We start from the raw sequence: 10,251 nt of genomic DNA, 5'->3' as shown, positions 1-10,251 counted from the left end.
AACATCTTGGTATCATTACACTAAAATCTCAACCTTTAGAAATACATTCTAAGCAAAGGAAATACAAATTAGTAAGGCAACAAGTGCCAAAAAAAAACCCCAAAAATGGTTAAATAAGGGTTATACAAAGTAGTAACTAATTAAGTGCTTAACCACGTGAACATTATACTGAATACTTGTATCACTTGAATTTTAGAAAACTGAATTAAGGCCTATATTGCCTTTTGCCTGTTCAAGTTGACCAGTTATATATAGAAGACAAAAAAAAGTTTGAGATAGTGGGAATTTACCGAAATTATTGAAAATATATGTGAAACACTTATATCTTTCTTGATAGTAAGAAGACTGGCAAATGAAGATAAACAACTAATGATTACTTGATGCAATCTTTATTATCTTGTTTTGACCTAAGCATATGCGATAGATTGTATCATATATGTGCCCAACGTCAAAAAGCAGGGTCAACACACTTCAGTGACATAAATATATAATTTTCTATGGTAGATCCAAATCGTGAGACTTAATACTACTTCAATACTATTATAGATTCCAGAAATCAATACTAATATACGTTTAGAATTTTTTTTGGAAAAATATACACATATATATAAATTTTTGTTTTAGGTACATAAGTTTCATTTATTTATCATTAGAAGTGTGTCGAGAAGAAAAAGGTGGAAAAGTAAAAAGCAAATGAGAGGGCTTCAGCCTTCATCTTCACATATATTCGTCAAAGCAGAAAATAAAGGGGACAAATTTCAGAGAATATAATTTGCAGATTTTGAAGCCTTATTATGTTTGTTATAAGAATTATATGTCTTAAAAAGTGATTGGAACTTGGTTCCGTATCATGTCTTTCATCTCCATCCTCTCTCTATATTTTCATGCATCAATAATAATAAAACCTATAATGAATAATTGGATGCTTTAATTAATTAATTTGTAGACATCATTCTTTAGCTCCTTGCCTATCATTGCAAGAATTTCATGTACAACTTATCATGTTTCTCTGTTTTGTTGTGACCAATATATAAGTCGGCATTATTCTTTATATCCATTCATATGTAAGCATCGGAAGAAAGATAAAAGAAAGGCCACAAGCTATTTTACGTTTAGTCATTCCGTCTTATGATTAAAATTGCATCACATATTCCTTAATACACAATTGTTCCACGAATCCACTAGTTAATTAATCTCTTATCGACTCACCCAATTTATTCGCATCGTAATCAAAGATGTTGTTTGCCTTAAATAATCTCAACAAACTTTTCACCCCTCTTAGAATCGTCCTTTTGGTTTTCATATTAACTTTTGATTTACCGTAAAAAGGTAAAGTAGATGAAAGAAACCATAATAATCTGATCTTGATTGCCATTGGCTAAAATTATTCTCACGTAATAATTAGATATGATGATAAAAAGTGAAGTTCTTTTATTTTATTCACTTAGACAGAATCTTCATGTTCATTAACCCCAGGAATAATTAAGTACATTATGATAAATCTACCATGAAAATATATATATATATATATATAAATAAGTTGCTTAAGTAAACTAAACTAACTGATCAAATTCAATAGCTAGCGACATGAATTGATTCGGAATTAAGTAAATTTGATAGGTAGTAGTAATTAAGATCAGAAGGTCCACGTGTTTGGATGATGAGCATCTCCAGGTGTGTCAAATTCACAAGGAAAAGGAATGAGGTTGGACATTGCTTCGTGAAGCCATCCGTCATCATGTTCCATCTGCTGAAAATTGTGATGCATTAGATTTACAAATTACAAGTAATGATGGCATATAATAATAATACATGCTGTCTTGGAATAATTAAGTAATACCTGCATTAGATAGTCGTCCGATCCTGAAAACATATCTTCGTCTTTTTCAGAATGGTTGTTGTGATTCTTAGACATGTGAGATTGTTCTTCACATGTTTCATTGTTTCTGGCAAATCGTCCCCGAACTCGAACACGCCGGTCGGCTAAGGTTTTACGACAAACATACTGCATATACATATAACATAATTCATGAACATTCAATAACCAAATAGTACAATTAACTAAATAAGAATGAGAGTGTATATGTATACGTACCTTGATGGTCTTATTGAAGTTGCGTTGGTTCTTTTTCTTCAAGTACCTCATAATTCTGTCTTTACGTTCCTCCACCGAATAACGTCCCACTTTTATGTTTGGCTGATCAGCTTGTATCCCTCCTTCACTATTTCCCTGCTCCAAATAAATATTTTCTTTGATTTCAATTGTTATGTGTTTTAATAATCATTTATAATAATATAGTACTACATGCATGTCTCTCTTATTAGTAAATGATTTTGAGACGTGTATACGTACCCAAGATTGCTCTCCTGTGGCCGGACGGAACAAGGGCTTGATCTCCGGTGAAAATCCGTAGTATTCTTGATCTCCACCGTGAAAGTATTGTGTGGCATTATTCACACTCATTTTCTGGTAGTAATTGTTGTATTCAGGCACAGAGACGGCGTCAGAAATCCCAAAAACTTGGGGTACAAAGATGGATTCAGCTGGATTAGAAGAGGTGTTAAAGGAACCATAACATTCGTCAAGGTAGCTAGATAACGCAGAGTCTACGTCAGGACATGAAGAAGAGCCGTGAAACTGTGAAGAAGTCTCGCCGGAAAATGTTGTGAAATCACCGCCGTAGAAGTGAGGAAGAGATGATGATGCCATTTTGTTTAATTAGGTTGGGGTTGTTTGGGAGGAAATGAGAGTGTGTGCAAGTGTGTATATATATAGGAAACGTTGAGAGGAGTTTTTGTGTGGGGATGTTACAAGTTGTTGAGTTGGGGCAGGCTGACCGTAACACAAATTGGGCAGACCGAACACACCAGACTTACAGTTAGTGTGAGACTCTCTATGCTCTGTTAATAACTTCTTACACTCTCTTTTCATGCTGTCAAAGCCATTTTCTTAACTTAACATCTTAACAACTACATGTGATTATAATTATCAGTTGAGACTTGAGATGGTCCTTTTAAATATTTAGTTCACCCTGTGCTTGTTTTATTCGAAAGTTTGTTGTAACAAATGGTAAAATTGTAACTACTAGCTATAATATAAAAACTATAAACAGCTTCACTAATCGAATATAAAATTTTGAAATATACTAAGATACATTTGTCGAATGGTGATACGTTAGATAATATATGGAGCACACGCGAATAATTAGATATCTAATTTAAGCCACACCAGTTGTCCTCAGTTGCCAATGTTCTTGTCTCGTCTTTTTTCATTAAACAGAAAAAAGAGAATTTATAAAAATGAGAATAAATGTTTTCGCGTTATTTTTCAAAAGGCCGTACACAAATACTCACGCTATGAAAACTACGTAAAGAGAAACCCTACGCCTAGCCCCAGAATCTTAACACATGTTCTTCCAATATTTTGCACCATTTTAGTTTATTAATTACTTTTATGTGCAAAACAGCCCCTACGACTTGAATGAATCTCTACCTATAAATATTTACGATATTGTCTACGAACTTAGATTTGTGTCTATTTACCCATCTTTCCACAGTCCAATTGATATGCCCTGCAGAAGTAGAATTAATAATAGTGCTTTTGCATGACAACCATGTATGCGTATTACACAAGATTTGATATCGAAACTTTAGTCGGCAATGCTTCTAATATATAAGTATATAACCACCAACGTCGGTAATCTCTGGGATCTGTGAAGATTCTTGCCATGATTCAAATTCCTTAAGTTGTATATATTACATATTTTTCAACCTCTAAATCACCACGAATTGGTTTGTTTTGAAAAAATGAAGACAATGCTAAAAATCAAATATGGCTAGTGGGACTGATACGAGATCATAAGCGTAGATATCAAATACGAATGGCTGCCTCAAAACATGTTCTGTGAGATAGGAGATTCGAAGAAAGATGATGGATGGGTCATGACATGACTGAATATGCATTCAAAGACTAAAGTGAGACATGTTTTTCTTTCCTTTATCTTGTTTTCTGTGAAGTTGTACAACTTCATAATATTAGATTCTCTGTCCATGATCTGCTAAACTTCAAACTCGGTCTCGTGGACTAGACAATGAAATATTTTATGAGAAAAAAAGAAGATCTTCCAAAATATCTCAAACTATATACATCATAACATGCCAGTTAACTGTCATCTATTGTAATAAAATCAACATGAGAATTGGGTATTAATTATTAACAAGTAAAAAAAAAAAGTTACGAAATTGCCATGCATACATGCATAAGAATAGAATATCATTTTATTTCGAAATCTACTATCCGATCTTATCCTATTTGTGGATTTCATTATGCTCTTCCAAAAAAACATTCATCAGCTATCTCTAACAGCAGTGAATTAACAATATCTGAAACTCTGCGTCGTGTTGCCTTTCAAAGTACTGATACCTTTTTTACTGAATTGTTTATATATAATTTTTTGAGTTTTTGGTTGCTTTTCGTTCAAACTTAAAAAAAAGTTGTTCTTGGAAATCTTACTCTCATGTGTTCTGTTAAGCTAAAGCGAAACTGATATCTTAGTTCGATCTTTTATTTGTTATCAGAAAAGATTCCTACCTTTAGTTATCCTACACTTTGAAAGAAGCATTCATTCTTCTCAAAAAGACTGATCTATACAGTCTAACTGTAACTCTTACAAAAATGTATTATAAACTGTCACAAAATTTCAAACCTTTTTTTTTTTTTGTTGAAGCAAAAAAAAAAAAAAAAGGTTTTTATGGGAAGAATTCTGAGAGAGATAAATATGTAAAATTAAGATGAAATGAGAAGAAAAGAAAAGAAGAAAGCTTAACTTGAAATTGTTGCAAGTTGTGTTTGGCTATTGTTATTGGTGCATGTTGCCTGAAGAATGAATCTTTAGGCATGTAGCTGTTTCCTTGAAGAATCAAAAAAAAAGAAGAAGTTAAAAAGTTGTTTTCCAACTATTTTCACATAAAATTTAATCCACTTTAGAAGAGTATTCTTTCCCCACATAGTTACATTTACTATTGTATATGCTGCCAAAAAAGAGAAGATATGTCCTGATTTTGTTCTGCATGCTTAGGCAACCGGGCTCGAGTTGCTGCCTAAACATCATCTCTATCTTTTATCCTAGAGAACAGAATACAAAGTTTTCTGTTAATTTCTCATTCAGTTCTAAAAGATATTGATCACCATAAGCAGAGATAAATGATGAATTTCTTATTTGGCTCTTGGAACTTAGAAACTCTGTTTCGTTAAACAGAGTAGGTAAATAAACATTTCGATCCTTCATCTCCGGCAATATGTGGCTTGAAATGATTTTGTTCTCAAACAACTCATAAGTTCTCTATTTTATACTCTGTGATGATTTTGACTATCTTGATGTTATGATCTAACTCCTTAATTCATCTATATTTGGAGTATTCTCGAGAGGTTTGACCCATTGACTAGGATTAATGAAGCTTATATCAGTGCAAAATAAATAAATAAATAAATAACAGAACCATATAAAAATATCAGCTACTTTGTTTTTAGCTTCATAACACGAACAAGCAAATTTGGATTTTAATTTTGAGGCCTAGACATAATTAAAGACTCTGATAATATAAGGATAATAAGAAAATGGCTTGATGGAGAAACATAAACTATCTAGAAGCGATCAACGATCCTGAGGAGAGCTTGAGTCAACGCCAAGTAAACCTCCATATGGTAACGGAAACTTGAGGGCACTTGGATGTTGAGTGTCTCGAGATTGGTTTTGCATGAAAACGGAGGATCCACCACTTTGACGCTGACGTCATACGCAGCCTTGTCGTAATCTCCGACTGACAAGTGAGCGTCGGCCTCTCCCACACCACGCTTAGCCGTCGAGAAGCCCAAACCGCACTGCTTCAACGCTGCTTCAGCCTTGGGATTTCGGTAGTAGTGCTCGGAGCCCAAAGTGGAGACATTCTTGGTAAGGGTGATGAGGTGAGAGTTGATGCATCTGAGGATGATTCGAGCCAGTGCAAATTTGTCGGCTTTAGGAGAAGCGGGGTCGGAGCTTAGACAGCGAAGACACAAGGTGGGATTGTCAGAGTTGTGACATTGTTGCATCATCAGCTCTTCATCGGCTCTGGTGATTACTGATATTGTTGTTACAAGTGTGGTTAGAAGAAGAAGCTTTCCAAGCAAAGCCATTTTCTTGTTCATATGTTTTATTGCTCTTCTCACTTTTTGTAGGTAAGTGTGAATCATCACCACACCACCATTGTCTACGTTCTTACCTCCTTAAGTGCTGTTACGATTTCGTAACGTTCGGAGATAAAAATTCGATTGGTTGCAGATGACACGTGGTTCAAGCGTTAGTTAACACAAATATAACGTGAGTGGTAGACGTCTTTATTTCTTTCTGTTATTATGGGCCATAAATGGGCCTAATTTACAGTGGGCCAGTTTAAGAACGTTCGACGGTGCCAAGTCGAGCTGTATTTTAATGACCGTTAGAGACGCTGAGGGCAAATCTGTAAATTCACATAAAATTTAAAAAAATAAAACCCAAAAGAGCCGTTACGAAAGAGCCTTGACGTTATTAATAAAATCCACATTTTCTTCTCCTCAGCGAATCAATCACACAAACTTACATTTCTCTATCTCTGTTTCTCTATATTATCACATCAATGGCGTCAGATCAGAGCACGATCATGGAGGCGAAGACGAGACATCCTCTTCACCAGATAGCAGATACACCAACACACAAGCTTCTCCTGAAACAATGGTTAAAAGAAGAAGAGCTCATCCTCAGCCGCGTCTCCCACAAAGAATCTCAGATCGACTCTGTTCGTAGAGAAATCACTCAGCTTTACATTTTCTTCTTTCTCTTCCACTCCATTTCTCTGCTACTCCTCTTCCACGCTTCTTCTTCTTCATCTGTCGCTGCTGCTTCCAGTGCCTGTAAAAGATCTTGGATCCCTTCACTCTGCGCTCTCTTGTCTTCGTTGGGGATCATTTGGGCGGTACGGTACAAATCTGAAGTGGAGTCTCATCTTGAGAAGCTGTTAGAGAGGGAGAAAGAAGATGGGAAGCTTCTGCGTAAGTGCGTTGAGGAGTTGAAGAAGAAAGGTATCGAATTTGATTTGCTTAAGGAAGTGGACGCTCTTCGTAGAGCAAAGAGTTTGAGAGTTGAGTCGAAGCCTGTGAGGAAATGGTCTGCTAGGGATTTTGTAACGCTCTTCTTCTTCTCTGTATCGTGTTTGGTTCTTGCGATGATTAGACTCATTCTCTGCGATTAAAGATTCTCTTATTATGCTCTTTTGATTTCGCATTTGTAATGAATGAGTCACAGCAGAACTCTCTGGTTTCTGCAATTTTAGCTTTTTGTTTCAGATAATAAAGAACATGTTTGATTCATCTTCTTCAATCCTTATCTGTAGTGTTTTTTAATTTGTTTAATCATTTTCAAAGAACAGAACACATAAATATATGTACTTGAAAAAGATCCGTTTCAAGATTTTGATTTTCAATTTGACCTGAAAATTAATAATAACCAACCTGAAAATCTGATATATAATTTCTCCATGTTTAAAAGCTGTTTTAAAGTCAAAAACAGAGCCATGTGGGGAAAAAGAACTAGTTTGAGACAGGCTCAATAGTAAATTAGTAATCAAAAGCTATGTGGAAGAAAGAAAACTAAAAACTAGTGCATTACTACTACTCAGACTTGTTTGTTTATTCATCATCTTGTGACTTGGTTTTCTTCTTCTTCTTCTTCTTCTTGCTGTCACCATTATCTGTTGTTGTCAACTCCTCTTCTTCTACTGCTTTGCTTTTCTTCTTCTTTTTCTTTGATTTCTCCTCTTCCTTGTCCTCTGTCTTTCTCTTCTTTTTCTTCTCTGAGACTTCTACTGTTGCTTCTCCCTCGTCTAGAAAAAGAGAGAACAACCCATCAAACAAAACCGTTTTAGCTCAAAAGATCAGAGAGCTTTGTTGGTTCATTAGAGAGAGAGAGTCATATGTACCTTTCTTTTCAAGATTTTCCAGCACTTCTTTCATTACGTCAACATTCTTACGTGGGGCAACACCTTTGTCATAAAACTCAAGTCGTTCCTCCACTTGCTCCCTTAGTTTCTCACCGAAAGCTGTAGTGCTGCTATCTGCATACGACAACACCACAGTTTTAAACAGCAATGCATTATCTCACTATTCCAAACAACTCTTTCTTATTTAGGGGAGTCTAGATATTTACCAGCGAAACAATCAATCCGGGATGCAATGGAACACTTGTTTGCAAGGTAACGAGCAATACGGCCCTTGTTTTTGGCAGATGCACGCCCGATGAATGACGAATGGAATATAAGACCATATTTGGGTGTGTTTCCACGTGTTTTCAGCGCCCTGAAATTTACATAAAAGTCAGTCACTGCAGTGAAATTGAACCTTCATAACAGAAACAAAGCTTGAAAATGCACCTGAAAAGAGCCTTCTCAGCACCGAGAATCTGGAGAGTTGACGATGGGCACTTGGCAAGATTTGTAAGACTTCCTGCATGTGAAATCAACCTAGCACCAACCATCTCTCCGATCAAGGCTGCCAAATTTGGAGCAATGTCGCTCATTTTAGTAACAAGATAATCATGGAGCTTCTTCCTGTAATCAGCGAGGTCCATAACTCTCTGAGCAAAGGTCTGGACGTTGATCAGATCAACGGGTGATAAATCCTGGCCTTCAGATAGGGAAAACAAGCAATGGCTTAGAACAAGACAAACTAATAGATAAATTGTACGAAATCATCAAACAAGCTCCAACAGTTTCTTACCCATGGATGCTTTTCCAGCTTCAACAACCTCTCTTGCCTTATCTTCATCCCCCAAGACTTCAGTAAGCATTGGGATATGCTCTTCAGACAACTTCGACTTGTCCTCGATAATCTTTGAAACTCTGGCATAAAGGTAATTATCATTGACTATCTTGACAAGTTCAGGGAAGTGCCACGAGTACCATTCTCTGCAAAAACATTACATATACTGCTCTCAGAAACCATTTTCTCTCACGGTAAACAGAGAACAAGACATAATCTTAAAGGCAAAAACAAACCTGACTCTCATAGCAAAGGAATTGACATCCTTATCAAGCGTGTCAAGTAGGAAAATAGCTTGAATAACCATGTTATCCACCCGGTTAACATTGAACTTCACCTTTGCTCTACTGTAACTGTGAGCTAGTCCAAGTTGAGCTTTTTCCAAATCACCAGGCTACATTTATAAGAAATTGAATTGATATTGAGCATAAAATAGCGATAAACATCAGCAGAGATATAAGTATAAGGTAAATCATAAAAAAAAGTTGTCACCTTTAGGTCTTTGATGAACCTATCAAAATGCTGGCGCACACCTCTAAGAAGCTCATGGATGAACTCATTGCTCTGGCAAGGAATGTTAGTGGCTTCAAATATGCAAGACCCGATTTTTGGCTCAGCCACTCCCAAACTAAACTTGGGCTTCTTCCCTTCCTTCACTTTCGGGAGATTCAGCTCCAGAAAACTTCTCAGCTCATCACTCATATACCCTACAAGTTTAAAAGGTGTAGAACCAATACAAAGATCAACACTTGTTATCAAAACCGCAAGCAAAAAAAAACTAAAACAAAACAGAATAAGCAGATTCCAACTGTGTTCTTTCAAGACAAAATCCCAATTATGTAAGAGCTCAATTCTAGAATTAAAAAAGCTATTTCAAAGCATGAACATAATAGAGTATATGAGAGCTGTAATTTAGTGGAGAGTTAACCTTCAGAGACGGCGCTGGTTTGGTTGAGAGCATCGAGTGCAGACTGGAACGGTTGAAACGCAGTGAGCTGGACGACCCGCCCGAACCGACTAAGGTCCGAGACGGAGCTCCGAACCGCCTCCGCGTTCTGTCCAATCTCATCTATACCGTGTGCCGAGTACAGTCCGAAGCCGGAGGCTGATTCGGAAAGAAGATACAACGCCATTGTAGAGAGAAGCAATAAACCCTAGCCGTCTCTTTTAAAAAATTGAAAGTCGAGTATTTATTTATGCAGCAGCTTCTGTTTCGGAGAAGAATTAGAGAGATTAGGGTTTAAGGTTTTTACGCAGGGAAGATGATGACGGCTTTTGCTCTAACATTAACTAAATGGGCCTGGCCCATTAAGTAATCTCGGAGAATAAAAACTGTGCAGAGTAGTATTTTCTCAATTGGGTTTTCCAATTCACTTTTTGTTTATTTCCTATTTGGGACTTGGGAGGGTTTGGTTTCCTTG

The 10,251-nt window shown here is 36.3% G+C and overlaps 4 protein-coding genes across 5 annotated transcripts; 1 reads left to right on the top strand and 3 right to left on the bottom strand.

Annotated features, from left to right (window-relative positions):
- Positions 1,440-2,724, bottom strand: LOC104745509 (zinc finger protein CONSTANS-LIKE 10-like). Of its 2 annotated transcripts, none has more exons than XM_010466766.2 (4): positions 2,354-2,724; positions 2,096-2,230; positions 1,841-2,005; positions 1,440-1,750 (listed from the first exon to the last, which is right to left on the bottom strand). In XM_010466766.2, the coding sequence occupies exons 1-4, from the start codon at positions 2,708-2,710 to the stop codon at positions 1,637-1,639; spliced, it is 771 nt and encodes a 256-aa protein (XP_010465068.1). In that variant the 5' UTR covers positions 2,711-2,724; the 3' UTR covers positions 1,440-1,636. The 2 variants fall into 2 exon arrangements, with proteins under 2 accessions (XP_010465068.1, XP_010465069.1); XM_010466767.2 differs by having other exon boundaries at positions 1,440-1,747.
- On the bottom strand, positions 5,502-6,274 carry LOC104745508. The gene has a single exon (XM_010466764.2). The coding sequence runs from the start codon at positions 6,230-6,232 to the stop codon at positions 5,645-5,647; it is 588 nt and encodes a 195-aa protein (XP_010465066.1). The 5' UTR covers positions 6,233-6,274; the 3' UTR covers positions 5,502-5,644.
- Positions 6,584-7,385, top strand: LOC104745507. The gene has a single exon (XM_010466763.2). It carries the CDS (start codon positions 6,655-6,657, stop codon positions 7,264-7,266), a length of 612 nt encoding a protein of 203 aa, XP_010465065.1. The 5' UTR covers positions 6,584-6,654; the 3' UTR covers positions 7,267-7,385.
- Positions 7,509-10,063, bottom strand: LOC104745506 (nucleolar protein 56-like). Its single transcript, XM_010466762.2, has 8 exons — positions 9,759-10,063; positions 9,323-9,537; positions 9,067-9,224; positions 8,789-8,976; positions 8,443-8,695; positions 8,220-8,368; positions 7,993-8,127; positions 7,509-7,896 (listed from the first exon to the last, which is right to left on the bottom strand). The coding sequence occupies exons 1-8, from the start codon at positions 9,961-9,963 to the stop codon at positions 7,703-7,705; spliced, it is 1,497 nt and encodes a 498-aa protein (XP_010465064.1). The 5' UTR covers positions 9,964-10,063; the 3' UTR covers positions 7,509-7,702.

The sequence above is a fragment of the Camelina sativa genome, chromosome 15 (genome assembly GCF_000633955.1).
Source record: "Camelina sativa cultivar DH55 chromosome 15, Cs, whole genome shotgun sequence".
Classification (NCBI taxonomy): domain Eukaryota; kingdom Viridiplantae; phylum Streptophyta; class Magnoliopsida; order Brassicales; family Brassicaceae; genus Camelina; species Camelina sativa.
This window is presented reverse-complemented; position numbering and strand designations above follow the sequence as displayed.

Bases quoted from the DNA above. Each gene is read 5' to 3' on its own strand.
- LOC104745509 (XM_010466766.2), bottom strand. From the start codon at position 2,710: ATGGCATCATCATCTCTTCCTCACTTCTACGGCGGTGATTTCACAACA. The intron at 2,006-2,095 runs GTACGTATACAT...ATGTATATGCAG, and splicing joins ACTTCAATAAGACCATCAAG to TATGTTTGTCGTAAAACCTT. The intron at 1,751-1,840 runs GTATTACTTAAT...CACAATTTTCAG, and splicing joins CGGACGACTATCTAATGCAG to CAGATGGAACATGATGACGG.
- LOC104745506 (XM_010466762.2), bottom strand. From the start codon at position 9,963: ATGGCGTTGTATCTTCTTTCCGAATCAGCCTCCGGCTTCGGACTGTAC. The intron at 8,977-9,066 runs GTTTGTTTTTGC...ATGTTTTTGCAG, and splicing joins TCCTTTGCTATGAGAGTCAG to AGAATGGTACTCGTGGCACT. The intron at 8,696-8,788 runs GTAAGAAACTGT...CCCTATCTGAAG, and splicing joins AGCTGGAAAAGCATCCATGG to GCCAGGATTTATCACCCGTT.
- LOC104745508 (XM_010466764.2), bottom strand. From the start codon at position 6,232: ATGATTCACACTTACCTACAAAAAGTGAGAAGAGCAATAAAACATATG.
- LOC104745507 (XM_010466763.2), top strand. From the start codon at position 6,655: ATGGCGTCAGATCAGAGCACGATCATGGAGGCGAAGACGAGACATCCT.